Source organism: Oncorhynchus clarkii, chromosome 10 (genome assembly GCF_045791955.1).
Source record: "Oncorhynchus clarkii lewisi isolate Uvic-CL-2024 chromosome 10, UVic_Ocla_1.0, whole genome shotgun sequence".
Classification (NCBI taxonomy): domain Eukaryota; kingdom Metazoa; phylum Chordata; class Actinopteri; order Salmoniformes; family Salmonidae; genus Oncorhynchus; species Oncorhynchus clarkii.
In genome coordinates this window covers 75928116-75948115 of record NC_092156.1, presented here as the reverse complement: position 1 = coordinate 75948115, position 20000 = coordinate 75928116, and the positions used below count along the sequence as shown (strand labels likewise).

The 20000-nt window shown below is 45.0% G+C and overlaps 1 protein-coding gene across 3 annotated transcripts in view; it reads left to right on the top strand.

The window, feature by feature from the left end:
• Positions 1-18975, top strand: part of LOC139419146 (circadian locomoter output cycles protein kaput-like) — a 54373-nt gene extending 35398 nt beyond the window's left edge. The window contains exons 14-23 of one of the 3 annotated variants that reach the window (XM_071169112.1): positions 2670-2748; positions 3563-3710; positions 3891-3997; positions 4269-4343; positions 9999-10229; positions 14031-14234; positions 15078-15238; positions 15691-15820; positions 15904-16023; positions 17168-18975. In XM_071169112.1, coding sequence (XP_071025213.1) covers positions 2670-2748; positions 3563-3710; positions 3891-3997; positions 4269-4343; positions 9999-10229; positions 14031-14234; positions 15078-15238; positions 15691-15820; positions 15904-16023; positions 17168-17374 — 1462 coding nt within the window. In that variant the 3' untranslated portion in view covers positions 17375-18975. Of the gene's footprint in view, positions 1-2669; positions 2749-3559; positions 3711-3890; positions 3998-4268; positions 4344-9998; positions 10230-14030; positions 14253-15077; positions 15239-15690; positions 15821-15903; positions 16024-17167 lie in introns of all 3 variants that reach the window. The other 2 variants (XM_071169111.1, XM_071169110.1) reach the window with 2 other exon arrangements.
• The last annotated feature ends 1025 nt before the right edge of the window (positions 18976-20000 follow it).

Sequence of the window (20000 nt, the reverse complement as noted above, 5' to 3'; positions counted from 1 at the left end):
GAGGTGACTTGTTCTGTCTCTCTGTGTAACTATGGAGAGGTGACTTGTTCTGTCTCTCTGTGTAGCTATGGAGAGGTGACTTGTTCTGTCTCTCTGTGTAGCTATGGAGAGGTGACTTGTTCTGTTCTCTGTGTAGCTATGGAGAGGTGACTTGTTCTGTCTCTCTGTGTAACTATGGAGAGGTGACTTGTTCTGTTCTCTGTGTAGCTATGGAGAGGTGACTTGTTCTGTCTCTCTGTGTAACTATGGAGAGGTGACTTGTTCTGTCTCTCTGTGTAGCTATGGAGAGGTGACTTGTTCTGTCTCTCTGTGTAGCTATGGAGAGGTGACTTGTTCTGTCTCTCTGTGTAACTATGGAGAGGTGACTTGTTCTGTCTCTCTGTGTAGCTATGGAGAGGTGACTTGTTCTGTCTCTCTGTGTAACTATGGAGAGGTGACTTGTTATGTTCTCTGTGTAACTATGGAGAGGTGACTTGTTCTGTCTCTCTGTGTAACTATGGAGAGGTGACTTGTTCTGTCTCTCTGTGTAGCTATGGAGAGGTGACTTGTTCTGTCTCTCTGTGTAACTATGGAGAGGTGACTTGTTCTGTTCTCTGTGTAGCTATGGAGAGGTGACTTGTTCTGTTCTCTGTGTAACTATGGAGAGGTGACTTGTTCTGTCTCTCTGTGTAACTATGGAGAGGTGACTTGTTCTGTCTCTCTGTGTAACTATGGAGAGGTGACTTGTTCTGTCTCTCTGTGTAACTATGGAGAGGTGACTTGTTCTGTCTCTCTGTGTAACTATGGAGAGGTGACTTGTTCTGTTCTCTGTGTAACTATGGAGAGGTGACTTGTTCTGTCTCTCTGTGTAACTATGGAGAGGTGACTTGTTCTGTCTCTCTGTGTAACTATGGAGAGGTGACTTGTTCTGTCTCTCTGTGTAACTATGGAGAGGTGACTTGTTCTGTTCTCTGTGTAGCTATGGAGAGGTGACTTGTTCTGTTCTCTGTGTAGCTATGGAGAGGTGACTTGTTCTGTCTCTCTGTGTAACTATGGAGAGGTGACTTGTTTTGTCTCTCTGTGTAGCTATGGAGAGGTGACTTGTTCTGTCTCTCTGTGTAACTATGGAGTGGTGACTTGTTCTGTTCTCTGTGTAGCTATGGAGAGGTGACTTGTTATGTTCTCTGTGTAGCTATGGAGAGGTGACTTGTTCTGTCTCTGTGTAGCTATGGAGAGGTGACTTGTTCTGTCTCTCTGTGTAGCTATGGAGAGGTGACTTGTTCTGTCTCTCTGTGTAGCTATGGAGAGGTGACTTGTTCTGTCTCTCTGTGTAGTTATGGAGAGGTGACTTGTTCTGTCTCTCTGTGTAGCTATGGAGAGGTGACTTGTTCTGTCTCTCTGTGTAACTATGGAGAGGTGACTTGTTCTGTCTCTCTGTGTAACTATGGAGAGGTGACTTGTTCTGTCTCTCTGTGTAGCTATGGAGAGGTGACTTGTTATGTTCTCTGTGTAACTATGGAGAGGTGACTTGTTCTGTCTCTCTGTGTAACTATGGAGAGGTGACTTGTTCTGTCTCTCTTTGTAACTATGGAGAGGTGACTTGTTCTGTCTCTCTGTGTAACTATGGAGAGGTGACTTGTTCTGTCTCTCTGTGTAGCTATGGAGAGGTGACTTGTTCTGTCTCTCTGTGTAACTATGGAGAGGTGACTTGTTCTGTTCTCTGTGTAGCTATGGAGAGGTGACTTGTTCTGTTCTCTGTGTAGCTATGGAGAGGTGACTTGTTCTGTCTCTCTGTGTAACTATGGAGAGGTGACTTGTTCTGTTCTCTGTGTAGCTATGGAGAGGTGACTTGTTCTGTCTCTCTGTGTAACTATGGAGAGGTGACTTGTTCTGTCTCTCTGTGTAGCTATGGAGAGGTGACTTGTTCTGTCTCTCTGTGTAACTATGGAGAGGTGACTTGTTCTGTCTCTCTGTGTAGCTATGGAGAGGTGACTTGTTATGTTCTCTGTGTAACTATGGAGAGGTGACTTGTTCTGTCTCTCTGTGTAACTATGGAGAGGTGACTTGTTCTGTCTCTCTTTGTAACTATGGAGAGGTGACTTGTTCTGTCTCTCTGTGTAACTATGGAGAGGTGACTTGTTCTGTCTCTCTGTGTAGCTATGGAGAGGTGACTTGTTCTGTCTCTCTGTGTAACTATGGAGAGGTGACTTGTTCTGTCTCTCTGTGTAACTATGGAGAGGTGACTTGTTCTGTCTCTCTGTGTAGCTATGGAGAGGTGACTTGTTCTGTCTCTCTGTGTAGCTATGGAGAGGTGACTTGTTCTGTTCTCTGTGTAACTATGGAGAGGTGACTTGTTCTGTTCTCTGTGTAACTATGGAGAGGTGACTTGTTCTGTTCTCTGTGTAGCTATGGAGAGGTGACTTGTTCTGTCTCTCTGTGTAGCTATGGAGAGGTGACTTGTTCTGTTCTCTGTGTAGCTATGGAGAGGTGACTTGTTCTGTTCTCTGTGTAGCTATGGAGAGGTGACTTGTTCTGTTCTCTGTGTAGCTATGGAGAGGTGACTTCTTCTGTCTCTCTGTGTAGCTATGGAGAGGTGACTTGTTCTGTCTCTCTGTGTAGCTATGGAGAGGTGACTTGTTCTGTCTCTCTGTGTAGCTATGGAGAGGTGACTTGTTCTGTTCTCTGTGTAGCTACGCGGAGGTGAGGGCAGAGCAGCGTAGAGAGCTGGGTATCATTGAAGAGCCCCCCCCTGAGGTAACTGTGGACAAGGTGAGATGCATCACCATATTGATGTGTATTTTCCCTCTTTCATATTAATGTAACTATGACTGTCTAAGTGGTAGATATCTATCTGTTATTAATGTAACTAGGACTGTCTAAGTGGTAGATATCTATCTGTTATTAATATAACTAGGGCTGTCTAAGTGATATCTATCTGTTATTAATATAACTCTGTCTAAGTGGTAGATATCTATCTGTTATTAATATAACTAGGGCTGTCTAAGTGGTAGATATCTATCTGTTATTAATGTAACTAGGGCTGTCTAAGTGATAGATATCTATCTGTTATTAATATAACTAGGGCTGTCTAAGTGGTAGATATCTATCTGTTATTAATATAACTAGGACTGTCTAAGTGGTAGATATCTATCTGTTATTAATATAACTAGGACTGTCTAAGTGATATCTATCTGTTATTAATATAACTCTGTCTAAGTGGTAGATATCTGTTATTAATATAACTAGGGCTGTCTAAGTGGTAGATATCTGTTATTAATATAACTCTGTCTAAGTGATATCTATCTGTTATTAATATAACTAGGGCTGTCTAAGTGATATCTATCTGTTATTAATATAACTCTGTCTAAGTGGTAGATATCTGTTATTAATATAACTAGGGCTGTCTAAGTGGTAGATATCTGTTATTAATATAACTCTGTCTAAGTGGTAGATATCTGTTATTAATATAACTCTGTCTAAGTGGTAGATATCTGTTATTAATATAACTAGGACTGTCTAAGTGGTAGATGTCTAGCTACCTCCATTGTGATTAGTTCCTTCTCCTCTCTCCTCCCTGAAGCAGAGTCAAGACAGTGGATCTGAGTCTCAGCTCAACACAGTTTCCAGCCTAAAAGAGGCCCTGGAACGCTTTGACCGTAGCCACACCCCCTCCTCCACCTCTCTGTCCTCACACAAGACCTCCTCACAGCTCTCAGACAACACCTGTACCTGTAAGAGCACACACACACACACACACACACACACACACACACACACACACACACACACAGACCACACACAGACCACACACAGACCACACACACACACAAACACACACAGACACACACACACATCTCAGACCACTCACACATCAGTATCTCTGACTATAATAGGATCTCTCATCTCCATAGCAACAGCCTCCAAGCTCCACATGGACATGGCCACGCCCCCTCGTCAGTCACATGTTGCCTCCACCATTGAGATGACATCACAGAGACGCTCCTCCATCAGCAGCCAGGTAAGCCCTGATTGGACAGAATGCGACTGGACAGAAAGTGATTGGACAGAACCCCCCCCCCAAAAATAAGCAAGTTTGTTTTGACTGGGCGATTGGGTGAGTCCAACAGGTGCTATTAAAATACATAATGAATTGAATCTGTTGTGGAGGAGCAGGACATGACCAGGTCCAATTCAACCTGAGATGAATCTAAATTGAATCGACTCTGAATCAACTGCAACTGAATCAAACTCGCACGGTATCTGTTGTCTGTGTTGGTGTGCGTGTGTAGTCTATGAGTTCTCAGACCACGGGACACAGTGTGGCTCCCGTCCATCCTGTGATACAACAACACCAACAACAAGAGGTGAGAAACGCCCGTCTATCTACCCTATTCACCTGGTACCCATCTATCCAAGGTTACAGCCCTATATAGTGCACTACTTTTGACTTTGCCCTATGGAGCCTGGTGAAAAGTAGTGTACTAAATAGTGAATAGGGTGCTTATTTGGGACACCACTTAAGTGTGACGATCCTACAGCCATTCAGTACTAGTATGTCAGACAGCAGAACCTCTCTACAGCCATTCAGTACTAGTATGTCAGACAGCAGAACCTCTCTACAGCCATTCAGACAGCAGACAGCAGAACCTCCCTACAGCCATTCAGTACTAGTATGTCAGACAGCAGAACCTCTCTACAGCCATTCAGACAGCAGACAGCAGAACCTCCCTACAGCCATTCAGTACTAGTATGTCAGACAGCAGAACCTCTCTACAGCCATTCAGACAGCAGACAGCAGAACCTCCCTACAGCCATTCAGTACTAGTATGTCAGACAGCAGAACCTCCCTACAGCCATTCAGTACTAGTATGTCAGACAGCAGAACCTCTCTACAGCCATTCAGACAGCAGAACCTCTCTACACCCATTCAGACAGCAGAACCTCCCTACAGCCATTCAGACAGCAGAACCTCCCTACAGCCATTCAGACAGCAGAACCTCCCTACAGCCATTCAGTACTAGTATGTCAGACAGCAGAACCTCTCTACAGCCATTCAGACAGCAGAACCTCTCTACAGCCATTCAGACAGCAGAACCTCTCCACAGCCATTCAGACAGCAGAACCTCCCTACAGCCATTCAGACAGCAGACAGCAGAACCTCTCTACAGCCATTCAGTACTAGTATGTCAGACAGCAGAACCTCTCTACAGCCATTCAGACAGCAGAACCTCTCTACAGCCATTCAGACAGCAGACAGCAGAACCTCCCTCCAGCCATTCAGACAGCAGACAGCAGAATCTCCCTACAGCCATTCAGTACTAGTATGTCAGACAGCAGAACCTCCCTCCAGCCATTCAGTACTAGTATGTCAGACAGCAGAACCTCCCTACAGCTATTCAGTACTAGTATGTCAGACAGCAGAACCTCCCTACAGCTATTCAGTACTAGTATGTCAGACAGCAGAACCTCCCTCCAGCCATTCAGACAGCAGAACCTCCCTCCAGCCATTCAGTACTAGTATGTCAGACAGCAGAACCTCCCTACAGCTATTCAGTACTAGTATGTCAGACAGCAGAACCTCTCTACAGCCATTCAGACAGCAGAACCTCTCTACAGCCATTCAGACAGCAGAACCTCTCTACACCCATTCAGACAGCAGAACCTCCCTACAGCCATTCAGACAGCAGACAGCAGAACCTCCCTACAGCCATTCAGTACTAGTATGTCAGACAGCAGAACCTCTCTACAGCCATTCAGACAGCAGAACCTCTCTACAGCCATTCAGACAGCAGAACCTCTCTACAGCCATTCAGACAGCAGAACCTCCCTACAGCCATTCAGACAGCAGACAGCAGAACCTCTCTACAGCCATTCAGTACTAGTATGTCAGACAGCAGAACCTCTCTACAGCCATTCAGACAGCAGAACCTCTCTACAGCCATTCAGACAGCAGACAGCAGAACCTCCCTCCAGCCATTCAGACAGCAGACAGCAGAATCTCCCTACAGCCATTCAGTACTAGTATGTCAAACAGCAGAACCTCCCTCCAGCCATTCAGTACTAGTATGTCAGACAGCAGAACCTCTCTACAGCCATTCAGTACTAGTATGTCAGACAGCAGAACCTCCCTACAGCTATTCAGTACTAGTATGTCAGACAGCAGAACCTCCCTACAGCTATTCAGTACTAGTATGTCAGACAGCAGAACCTCCCTCCATCCATTCAGTACTAGTATGTCAGACAGCAGAACCTCCCTCCATCCATTCAGTAGTAGTATGTCAGACAGCAGAACCTCCCTCCAGCCATTCAGCACTAGTATGGCAGACAGCAGAACCTCTCTCCAGCCATTCAGTACTAGTATGTCAGACAGCAGAACCTCCCTCCATCCATTCAGTACTAGTATGTCAGACAGCAGAACCTCCCTCCAGCCATTCAGCACTAGTATGTCAGACAGCAGAACCTCCCTCCAGCCATTCAGTACTAGTATGTCAGACAGCAGAACCTCCCTCCAGCGATTCAGCACTAGTATGTCAGACAGCAGAACCTCCCTCCAGCGATTCAGCACTAGTATGTCAGACAGCAGAACCTCCCTCCAGCGATTCAGTACTAGTATGTCAGACAGCAGAACCTCCCTCCAGCGATTCAGCACTAGTATGTCAGACAGCAGAACCTCCCTCCAGCGATTCAGCACTAGTATGTCAGACAGCAGAACCTCCCTCCAGCTATTCAGTACTAGTATGTCAGACAGCAGAACCTCCCTCCAGCGATTCAGTACTAGAATGTCAGACAGCAGAACCTCCCTCCAGCCATTCAGCACTAGTATGTCAGACAGCAGAACCTCCCTCCAGCCATTCAGACAGCAGACAGCAGAACCTCTCTACAGCCATTCAGACAGCAGAACCTCCCTCCAGCGATTCAGCACTAGTATGTCAGACAGCAGAACCTCCCTCCAGCCATTCAGCACTAGTATGTCAGACAGCAGAACCTCCCTCCAGCCATTCAGCACTAGTATGTCAGACAGCAGAACCTCCCTCCAGCCATTCAGCACTAGTATGTCAGACAGCAGAACCTCCCTCCAGCCATTCAGCACTAGTATGTCAGACAGCAGAACCTCCCTCCATCCATTCAGCACTAGTATGTCAGACAGCAGAACCTCCCTCCAGCCATTCAGCACTAGTATGTCAGACAGCAGAACCTCCCTCCAGCCATTCAGCACTAGTATGTCAGACAGCAGAACCTCCCTCCATCCATTCAGCACTAGTATGTCAGACAGCAGAACCTCCCTCCATCCATTCAGCACTAGTATGTCAGACAGCAGAACCTCCCTCCAGCCATTCAGCACTAGTATGTCAGACAGCAGAACCTCCCTCCAGCCATTCAGTACTAGTATGTCAGACAGCAGAACCTCCCTCCAGCCATTCAGTACTAGTATGTCAGACAGCAGAACCTCCCTCCAGCCATTCAGTACTAGTATGTCAGACAGCAGAACCTCCCTCCAGCCATTCAGACAGCAGACAGCAGAACCTCCCTCCAGCCATTCAGTACTAGTATGTCAGACAGCAGAACCTCTCTACAGCCATTCAGACAGCAGAACCTCTCTACAGCCATTCAGACAGCAGAACCTCTCTACAGCCATTCAGACAGCAGAACCTCCCTCCAGCCATTCAGACAGCAGAACCTCCCTCCAGCCATTCAGACAGCAGAACCTCCCTCCAGCCATTCAGTACTAGTATGTCAGACAGCAGAACCTCCCTCCAGCCATTCAGACAGCAGAACCTCCCTCCAGCCATTCAGTACTAGTATGTCAGACAGCAGAACCTCCCTCCAGCCATTCAGCACTAGTATGTCAGACAGCAGAACCTCTCTACAGCCATTCAGTACTAGTATGTCAGACAGCAGAACCTCCCTCCAGCCATTCAGTACTAGTATGTCAGACAGCAGAACCTCCCTCCAGCCATTCAGTACTAGTATGTCAGACAGCAGAACCTCCCTCCAGCCATTCAGTACTAGTATGTCAGACAGCAGAACCTCTCTCCAGCCATTCAGTACTAGTATGTCAGACAGCAGAACCTCCCTCCAGCCATTCAGTACTAGTATGTCAGACAGCAGAACCTCCCTCCATCCATTCAGACAGCAGAACCTCCCTCCATCCATTCAGACAGCAGAACCTCCCTCCATCCATTCAGTACTAGTATGTCAGACAGCAGAACCTCTCTCCAGCCATTCAGTACTAGTATGTCAGACAGCAGAACCTCTCTCCAGCCATTCAGTACTAGTATGTCAGACAGCAGAACCTCCCTCCAGCCATTCAGTACTAGTATGTCAGACAGCAGAACCTCCCTCCATCCATTCAGACAGCAGAACCTCCCTCCATCCATTCAGTACTAGTATGTCAGACAGCAGAACCTCCCTCCATCCATTCAGACAGCAGAACCTCCCTCCATCCATTCAGCACTAGTATGTCAGACAGCAGAACCTCCCTCCATCCATTCAGCACTAGTATGTCAGACAGCAGAACCTCCCTCCAGCCATTCAGCACTAGTATGTCAGACAGCAGAACCTCCCTACAGCCATTCAGTACTAGTATGTCAGACAGCAGAACCTCCCTCCAGCCATTCAGTACTAGTATGTCAGACAGCAGAACCTCCCTACAGCCATTCAGTACTAGTATGTCAGACAGCAGAACCTCCCTCCATCCATTCAGTACTAGTATGTCAGACAGCAGAACCTCCCTCCAGCCATTCAGCACTAGTATGTCAGACAGCAGAACCTCCCTCCAGCCATTCAGCACTAGTATGTCAGACAGCAGAACCTCCCTCCAGCCATTCAGCACTAGTATGTCAGACAGCAGAACCTCCCTCCATCCATTCAGTACTAGTATGTCAGACAGCAGAACCTCCCTCCAGCCATTCAGTACTAGTATGTCAGACAGCAGAACCTCCCTCCAGCCATTCAGTACTAGTATGTCAGACAGCAGAACCTCCCTCCAGCCATTCAGTACTAGTATGTCAGACAGCAGAACCTCCCTCCATCCATTCAGTACTAGTATGTCAGACAGCAGAACCTCCCTCCAGCCATTCAGTACTAGTATGTCAGACAGCAGAACCTCCCTCCAGCCATTCAGTACTAGTATGTCAGACAGCAGAACCTCCCTCCAGCGATTCAGACAGCAGACAGCAGAACCTCCCTCCAGCCATTCAGTACTAGTATGTCAGACAGCAGAACCTCCCTACAGCCATTCAGTACTAGTATGTCAGACAGCAGAACCTCCCTCCATCCATTCAGACAGCAGAACCTCCCTACAGCCATTCAGTACTAGTATGTCAGACAGCAGAACCTCCCTCCAGCCATTCAGACAGCAGAACCTCCCTACAGCCATTCAGTACTAGTATGTCAGACAGCAGAACCTCCCTCCAGCCATTCAGTACTAGTATGTCAGACAGCAGAACCTCCCTACAGCCATTCAGACAGCAGAACCTCCCTCCATCCATTCAGACAGCAGACAGCAGAACCTCCCTACAGCCATTCAGTACTAGTATGTCAGACAGCAGAACCTCCCTCCATCCATTCAGACAGCAGAACCTCCCTACAGCCATTCAGTACTAGTATGTCAGACAGCAGAACCTCCCTCCAGCCATTCAGACAGCAGAACCTCCCTACAGCCATTCAGTACTAGTATGTCAGACAGCAGAACCTCCCTCCAGCCATTCAGTACTAGTATGTCAGACAGCAGAACCTCCCTCCAGCCATTCAGACAGCAGAACCTCCCTCCAGCCATTCAGACAGCAGAACCTCCCTCCAGCCATTCAGACAGCAGAACCTCCCTCCAGCCATTCAGACAGCAGAACCTCCCTCCAGCCATTCAGACAGCAGAACCTCCCTCCAGCCATTCAGACAGCAGTCAGCAGAACCTATTGTAGCCTGGCGCTGCTTGCTGGTCATATAACATGGTGGGAACAATCTTTCTCCCTCTGTTTCCCTCTCTCTCTTCCCCCGTTACTCCCCCCTCCAACCCCAAGCCGGTGCTAGAGTTCTCAGCCCAGGTGAATGCTATGCAGCACCTAAAGGACCAGCTGGAGCAGAGGACCAGGATGATTCAGGCCAACATCCAGAGACAGCAGGATGAACTCCGAGCCATACAGGACCAACTACACAGAGTACAGCCCCCAGCCATACAGGACCAACTACACAGAGTACAGCCCCCAGCCATACAGGACCAACTACACAGAGTACAGCCCCCAGCCATACAGGTAGGAGATATAGACCCCATACAGGTAGGATGTATATATATTGACCCCATACAGGTAGGATATATATATATATATTGACCCCATACAGGTAGGAGATATATAGACCCCATACAGGTAGGATGTATATATATTTACCCCATACAGGTAGGATATATATATTGACCCCATACAGGTAGGATGGATATATATTGACCCCATACAGGTAGGATATATATATTGACCCCATACAGGTAGGATATATATATTTACTCCATACAGGTAGGATGGATATATATTGACCCCATACAGGTAGGATATATATATATATATATATATATATTGACCCCATACAGGTAGGATATATATATATATATATTGACCCCATACAGGTAGGATATATATATTGACCCCATACAGGTAGGATATATATATATTGACCCCATACAGGTAGGATATATATATATATATATATATATATATATTGACCCCATACAGGTAGGATATATATATATTGACCCCATACAGGTAGGATATATATATATTGACCCCATACAGGTAGGATATATATTGACCCCATACAGGTAGGATATATATATATTGACCCCATACAGGTAGGATATATATATTGACCCCATACAGGTAGGATATATATATTTACCCCATACAGGTAGGATGGATATATATTGACCCCATACAGGTAGGATATATATATTTACCCCATACAGGTAGGATGGATATATATTGACCCCATACAGGTAGGATATATATATATATATATATATATATATATAGACCCCATACAGTTAGGAGAAATATAGACCCCATACAGGTAGGAGAAATATAGACCCCATACAGGTAGGAGATATATAGACCCCATACAGGTAGGATATATATATATTGACCCCATACAGGTAGGATATATATATATTGACCCCATACAGGTAGGATATATATTGACCCCATACAGGTAGGATATATATATATTGACCCCATACAGGTAGGATATATATATTGACCCCATACAGGTAGGATATATATATTTACCCCATACAGGTAGGATGGATATATATTGACCCCATACAGGTAGGATATATATATATATATATATATATATATATATATATATATATATATATATATATATATATATATATATTGACCCCATACAGGTAGGATATATATATATATATTGACCCCATACAGGTAGGATATATATATATAGACCGCATACAGGTAGAATATATATATATATATATATTGACCCCATACAGGTAGGATATATATATATTGACCCCATACAGGTAGGATATATATATATAGACCGCATACAGGTAGGATATATATTGACCCCATACAGGTAGGAGATATATAGACCCCATACAGGTAGGATATATATATTGACCCCATACAGGTAGGATATATATATATTGACCCCATACAGGTAGGATATATATATATAGACCGCATACAGGTAGAATATATATATATATATAGACCCCATACAGGTAGAATATATATATATATATAGACTCCATACAGGTAGGAGATATATAGACCCCATACAGGTAGGAGGTATATAGACCCCATACAGGTAGGAGAAATATAGACCCCATACAGGTAGGAGATATATAGACCCCATACAGGTAGGAGGTATATAGACCCCATACAGGTAGGAGGTATATAGACCCTATACAGGTAGGAGATATATGGACCCCATACAGGTAGGAAATATATAGACCCCATACAGGTAGAAGATATATAGACCCCATACAGGTAGGAGATATATAGACCCCATACAGGTAGGAGAAATATAGACCCCATACAGGTAGGAGAAATATAGACCCCATACAGGTAGGAGATACAGTGCCTTGCGAAAGTATTCGGCCCCCTTGAACTTTGCGACCTTTTGCCACATTTCAGGCTTCAAACATAAAGATATAAAACTGTATTTTTGTGTGAAGAATCAACAACAAGTGGGACACAATCATGAAGTGGAACGTCATTTATTGGATATTTCAAACTTTTTTAACAAATCAAAAACTGAAAAATTGGGCGTGCAAAATTATTCAGCCCCTTTACTTTCAGTGCAGCAAACTCTCTCCAGAAGTTCAGTGAGGATCTCTGAATGATCCAATGTTGACCTAAATGACTAATGATGATAAATACAATCCACCTGTGTGTAATCAAGTCTCTGTATAAATGCACCTGCACTGTGATGGTCTCAGAGGTCCGTTAAAAGCGCAGAGAGCATCATGAAGAACAAGGAACACACCAGGCAGGTCCGAGATACTGTTGTGAAGAAGTTTAAAGCCGGATTTGGATACAAAAAGATTTCCCAAGCTTTAAACATCCCAAGGAGCACTGTGCAAGCGATAATATTGAAATGGAAGGAGTATCAGACCACTGCAAATCTACCAAGACTGGCCGTCCCTCTAAACTTTCAGCTCATACAAGGAGAAGACTGATCAGAGATGCAGCCAAGAGGCCCATGATCACTCTGGATGAACTGCAGAGATCTACAGCTGAGGTGGGAGACTCTGTCCATAGGACAACAATCAGTCGTATATAGCACAAATCTGGCCTTTATGGAAGAGTGGCAAGAAGAAAGCCATTTCTTAAAGATATCCATAAAAAGTGTAGTTTAAAGTTTGCCACAAGCCACCTGGGAGACACACCAAACATGTGGAAGAAGGAGCTCTGGTCAGATGAAACCAAAATTGAACTTTTTGGCAACAATGCCAAATGTTATGTTTGGCGTAAAAGCAACACAGCTCATCACCCTGAACATACCATCCCCACTGTCAAACATGGTAGTGGCAGCATCATGGTTTGGGCCTGCTTTTCTTCAGCAGGGACAGGGAAGATGGTTAAAATTGATGGGAGGATGGATGGAGCCAAATACAGGACCATTCTGGAAGAAAACCTGATGGAGTCTGCAAAAGACCTGAGACTGGGACGGAGATTTGTCTTCCAACAAGACAATGATCCAAAACATAAAGCAAAATCTACAATGGAATGGTTCAAAAATAAACATATCCAAAAATAAACATATCCAGACCTGAATCCAATCGAGAATCTGTGGAAAGAACTGAAAACTGCTGTTCACAAATGCTCTCCATCCAACCTCACTGAGCTCGAGCTGTTTTGCAAGGAGGAATGGGAAAAAATGTCAGTCTCTCGATGTGCAAAACTGATAGAGACATACCCCAAGCGACTTACAGCTGTAATCACAGCAAAAGGTGGCGCTACAAAGTATTAACTTAAGGGGGCTGAATAATTTTGCACGCCCAATTTTTCAGTTTTTGATTTGTTAAAAAAGTTTGAAATATCCAATAAATGTCGTTCCACTTCATGATTGTGTCCCACTTGTTGTTGATTCTTCACAAAAAAATACAGTTTTATATCTTTATGTTTGAAGCCTGAAATGTGGCAAAAGGTCGCAAAGTTCAAGGGGGCCGAATACTTTCGCAAGGCACTGTAGGACCAGCTACACAGAGCACAGCCTTCAGCCATACAGGTAGGATATATATTGACCCCATATAGGACCAGCTACACAGAGCACAGCCTTCAGCCATACAGGTAGGATATATATAGACCCCATACAGGTAGAATATATATATATATATATAGACCCCATACAGGTAGAATATATATATATAGACCCCATACAGGTAGGAGATATATAGACCCCATACAGGTAGGAGGTATATAGACCCCATACAGGTAGGATATATACACAGACAGATTTGCACAGACACACACAGAAATAAACACGCACATTGAGACCCGTATGATTGACAACTGTTGTTTCCGTGGTGATAGATGTTCGTGCAGCAGCCTGGCGGAGCTTTGAATGTCCAGCTGCCTCAGGTGGGGGTGGTGCCACAGGGAGCAGTTCTGACCAATCAGGTGCAGCAGACTGTCCTAAACCCAGCCCACACAGGAAGTCAGCTCACCATTCAGCAGCAGCAGTCACCTCCTCCTCAACAGAACCTTCAACTACAGCAAAACAACTCTCTCGCTCAGGTATTCAGCCAAGCAGTGGTATGTTGTTATGTTCATATTATCTTTATAAAACATTGTGTTGGGTTGTTTTTTTAATGTTATGGTATCTTATGTGTATTATATGTTATTTAGTAGTTATGTTATTTAGTTGTATGCTATGTTTTGTTAAGTTGTGTAATATAATCACCATGGTAATAGATGTAGCTGAACAGCTAGCCACTGTGTTAGACCTGTCTTATCAATTACATAATCTCTGTGAGAACCTGCTCTCTCTCTATCTCTCTGACATAATCTCTGTGAGAACCTGCTCTCTTTCTCTCTCTCTGACATCATCTCTGTGAGAACCTCCTCTCTCTCTCTCTGACATCATCTCTGTGAGAACCTGCTCTCTCTCTGACATCATCTCTGTGAGAACCTCCTCTCTCTCTCTCTGACATCATCTCTGTGAGAACCTGCTCTCTCTTTCTCTCTGACATCATCTCTGTGAGAGCCTGCTCTCTCTCTCTCTCTCTCTCTCTGACATCATCTCTGTGAGAGCCTGCTCTCTCTCTCTCTCTCTCTCTCTCTGATATCATCTCTGTGAGAACCTGCTCTCTCTCCCTCTCTCTGACATCATCTCTGTGAGAGCCTGCTCTCTCTCTCTCTGATATCATCTCTGTGAGAACCTCCTCTCTCTCTCTCTGATATCATCTCTGTGAGAACCTGCTCTCTCTCCCTCTCTCTGACATCATCTCTGTGAGAGCCTGCTCTCTCTCTCTCTCTCTCTCTCTCTCTCTCTCTCTCTCTCTGACATCATCTCTGTGAGAAACTGCTCTCCCTCTCTCTCTCTGACATCATCTCTGTCTGCCCTGTGTCCCCCTCTAGGTCCAGCAGCAGTGTCAACAACAACAACAGCAGCAACCTGTCTATAACATGATCATGTCCCAGCCTGGCCAGCCCAACCTACTACAGATCAGTACCAGTCTACCACAGAACAACACACAACAGGCTGTAGCCACCTTCACACAAGACAACACTCAGATACAGTATGTACACACACACACACACACACACACACACACACACACATACTGAGAAAGACACACACACACACACACACACACTGAGGCAGACACACACACACACACGCACGCACACACTGAGGCAGACACACACACACACACACATGACATAACACTCTCTCCGTCTCCACTCTGTTCTCCGAGACAAAAACAATCACACAAGTTCTGGGAAGTTGGCTGGCTGACTGGCTGACTGACTGGCTGACTGGCTGGCTGGCTGGCTGACTGGCTGACTGACTGACTGGCTGACTGACTGGCTGGCTGACTGACTGGCTGGCTGGCTGACTGACTGACTGACTGGCTGACTGGCTGGCTGGCTGACTGACTGGCTGACTGACTGACTGGCTGGCTGGCTGGCTGACTGGCTGTACACACACTGATTACATATGGAGCATGTCTCCTCTCTCTCTCTGCAGGTTTCCGGCGGGCCAGCAGCTGGTGACTAAGTTAGTGACAGCTCCCATGGCATGTGGAGCGGTCATGGTCCCGACATCTGTGTTCATGGGACAACCGGTCATCGCTTACAACCCCTTCGGAGGGCAGCAGGTAACACACAAATTCATACATGTATACACACACACACACTCACTCACCCCCCTAACACCCTAACCCTACCTCTCTCCTATCAGGGCGGTCAGACTCTGACCCTCCAGGCAGCCCAGCCCCAACAGAACCAGCCTGACAGCCAGACACAGACGACTGTAGTGGCACAGAGTAACCAACAGGGGGCGCAGCAGCAGTTCGTACAGGTAACCTCTAGTTTCAACAGGTAACCTCTAGTTTCAACAGGTAACCTCTAGTTTCAACAGCTAACCTCTAGTTTCAACAGCATCAGTTCTAACAGGTAACCTCTAGTTTCAACAGGTAACCTCTAGTTTCAACAGGTGACCTCTAGTTTCAACAGGTTACCTCTAGTTTCAACAGGTTACCTCTAGTTTCAACAGGTTATCTCTAGTTTCAACAGGTAACCTCTAGTTTCAACAGCATCAGTTCTAACAGGTAACCTCTAGTTTCCACAGGTGACCTCTAGTTTCAACAGGTTATCTCTAGTTCTAACAGGTGACCTCTAGTTTCAACAGGTTACCTCTAGTTTCAACAGGTTACCTCTAGTTTCAACAGGTTACCTCTAGTTTCAACAGGTTATCTCTAGTTTCAACAGGTAACCTCTAGTTTCAACAGCATCAGTTCTAACAGGTAACCTCTAGTTTCAACAGGTGACCTCTAGTTTCAACAGGTATTCTCTAGTTTCAACAGGTAACCTCTAGTTTCAACAGGTGACCTCTAGTTTCAACAGGTGACCTCTAGTTTCAACAGGTTACCTCTAGTTTCAACAGGTTACCTCTAGTTTCAACAGGTTACCTCTAGTTTCAACAGGTTACCTCTAGTTTCAACAGGTTATCTCTAGTTTCAACAGGTAACCTCTAGTTCGTACAGGTAACCTCTAGTTTCAACAGGTAACGTCTAGTTTCAATAGGTAACCTCTAGTTTCAACAGCCATAGACAGGCAGTTCACAGAGGGATGGAGTGTGTATAGCGATGGATTAGGACTGAGTCCAAAATGGCACCCTCTTCCCTATGGGCCTGGTCAACAGTAGTCCTCTATGTGGAGAATCTGGTGTCATTTCAGACAACCAGACTGCACAGTAGCAGCAGCAGTTCCTACATGTAACCAGCAGAGGGCAGTGTGGGGGCAGAGTTCAATAGGGACCGAGGCAGAATGAATGCTATCTATCTTACCCTGATCCTAGATCTGTGGATAAGGGGAATGTCATTAGAATTTTAAGGATTTCACAGTGTTCTAATCATAATGTTTTAGAGTCACGTCTATAGTTCTAACCATATAATTAGAATAAGAATACCATTCTAATCCATTGTCTTACTTCCCGTAACCAGGGCACCCGTCTTCTCCACGGCAACCAGCAGCTGATCCTCCAGGCAGCATTCCCCATGCAACAACAGCAACAGGCCTTCACCCAGGTAACACAACAACAACAGTCTCACAACCAGAGGCATCAGCTGCAGCTGAAACCACAGCCGCAGAGACAACCCAAAGGCCCGCCTTCGCACCGGACTGACAGCTCCAGCAGCCAAGCACAGTAGGCCAGGCGTCCAATCAGACTCTATGACCTGAAGGCTGAACCAATCAGAGGTGTGGAGGGGTGTCCTGGATTGTGTTGTGTGTTTTTCTAATGGAACTACAGTGTTGGAGTCACCCAACCCCCCCTCCTATATCGCCCCTACCATTTAGCTGCTGTGTTGACCCCCTCTATCTTCCGCCATAACAAACTGAATTATGGGTAACGGTGAGGGTGGCCAGCCCTTCGTCCTAGAAAGCTACTAACTGTGCAGGGTTTGGCTCCGGCTCTGCTCTAACACACCTATTCAGTTGCTCACCAGGATCTTGATGTTCACCTAGACTGAATCAGGTGTGTTGGTTAGCGCAGGGCCGGAACTAAAGCCTGCAGTCAGGAGATCTTCAGGAGGAGGTTTGGCCCCACCTGGATTTCACCTTCCTTAAGGAACTCCTCATCACCGCGGTGACAATAGTGCGGACCGGAACCATCGGAACCCTGTATCCCGTAGCAACCAGGAGGAGAGTTGTTTGTTCGTGCGTTGGAGGAGAGACAAACTCGGTGTCCGTGGAAACCCAGTAGAACTCTGCGTTGCCACGGTAACGAGAGACTCCAAAAGGAACGTCGTGGTGATGGACTGACTCTATGGGTCTGTACAGTACAGACGTGTGTAACATTAAACTAAATGTAAATATTCATTATAGCTACAACGAAAAAAAAACGGAAATGACTATTTTATATGATTGCATGGGTAAATAACTGTACGTTTTTATGAGTAACTTTTGACAAAATGACTTTATTCAGTGTTTTCCTGGTCAGTTCCTGGTCAGATATGAGGTGACAGACGTTCAGCTAGGATGAAGAGCCGCCTCTCTCTTCCACCTAAAGGTCTTTTGGCTCTGTTCCAACACTTTAGAAAATGCATCCATCCTTCCATCTTTCCTCCCTTCCTGCCTTGAGGTTATCAAAGTCATTCAGTTAAAGGGTGTATTTCATTTGTGTTGGAACATGGCCCCCGGAGGGAGAGATGTTGTGTCACCGTTCGTTTGATGGACGGGCTTGGGTTCTAGTGGGATGCTGGGAAATGTAGTTTTTAAACTCAACATTTTATTTTTTAGACTCAACATTTTGAAACGTTTTATCAAAACAACAACCACGTCTGATCCAATCCAATCATGACGACCAAACAGACCTACGGATAAATACAATCTAAACCAGACCAGGGAGTCGGCGATATTACTCAGCCTGGTCCCAGAGCACTTCGGTCTTGTGTTGGCTCAGTTGGTAGAGCAAGGCACTTGCAACCCCAAAGGTCGTGGGTTTGATTCCAGCTCGGGCCATCCGTACGTCAAATCTATGCACGTATGACTGACCTCTAGGTTGCTTTGGGGGAAAAAAACATGTTCTATATGAATGGTGCCGTCTTACCAAAACACAGGTCTGGGATCGTCTGTAACGGGTTTAGTTATTCCAAGTGCCAATAGTCACAACACACAGGGTCAGTTGATATATATATATTTTAACAGAAGAGGTATATATATATATATTTCCAGAAGTATATCTTCTATCAGAGTACTGCATGTATATAGAATGGATTATTTTTTAATGAAGACAGAAACAGAGTCTTATTATACATAGACAGTATATATTTAACCTCCCCCATGATATTATAGCACTTAATGAGGTCTAACACAGTAAATTACAGACCTACAGACAGTATATATTTAACCTCCCCCATGATATTATAGCACTTAATGAGGTCTAACACAGTAAATTACAGACCTACAGACAGTATATATTTAACCTCCCCCATGATATTATAGCACTTAATGAGGTCTAACACAGTAAATTACAGATAAATTACAGACCTACAGACAGTATATCTCCCCATGATATTATAGCACTTAATGAGGTCTAACACAGTAAATTACAGACCTACAGACAGTATATCTCCCCATGATATTATAGAACTTAATGAGGTCTAACACAGTAAATTACAGACCTACAGACAGTATATCTCCCCATGATATTATAGCACTTAATGAGGTCTAACACAGTAAATTACAGACCTACAGACAGTATATCTCCCCATGATATTATAGCACTTAATGAGGTCTAACACAGTAAATTACAGACCTACAGACAGTATATCTCCCCATGATATTATAGCACTTAATGAGGTCTAACACAGTAAATTACAGACCTACAGACAGTATATCTACCTAGCTGTGTTGAATCTGGATGTGTGTGGAAATGTGTGTGTGTGTGGAAATGTGTGTGTGAGAGAGTATGCGCGTGTGTGTTCTTGTCCATGCGTTTACCTCTAGACATTGTGTGTGTGTGTGTGTGTGTGTGTTTACATTGTGTGTGTTTCCCCCTGTGTCTTATACTAACTCCCTTATTCAAGGATACACAATTTGCTGAATGGTCTCTGCTCAGGAATAAAACTGTTGTGTCCAAAATGGTACTCTCCTATGGGCTCTGGTCTAAAGTAGTGCACTATATAGGGAATAGGGCTCTGGTCTAAAGTAGTGCACTATATAGGGAATAGGGCTCTGGTCTAAAGTAGTGCACTATATAGGGAATAGGGCTCTGGTCTAAAGTAGTGCACTATATAGGGCTCTGGTCTAAAGTAGTGCACTATATAGGGAATA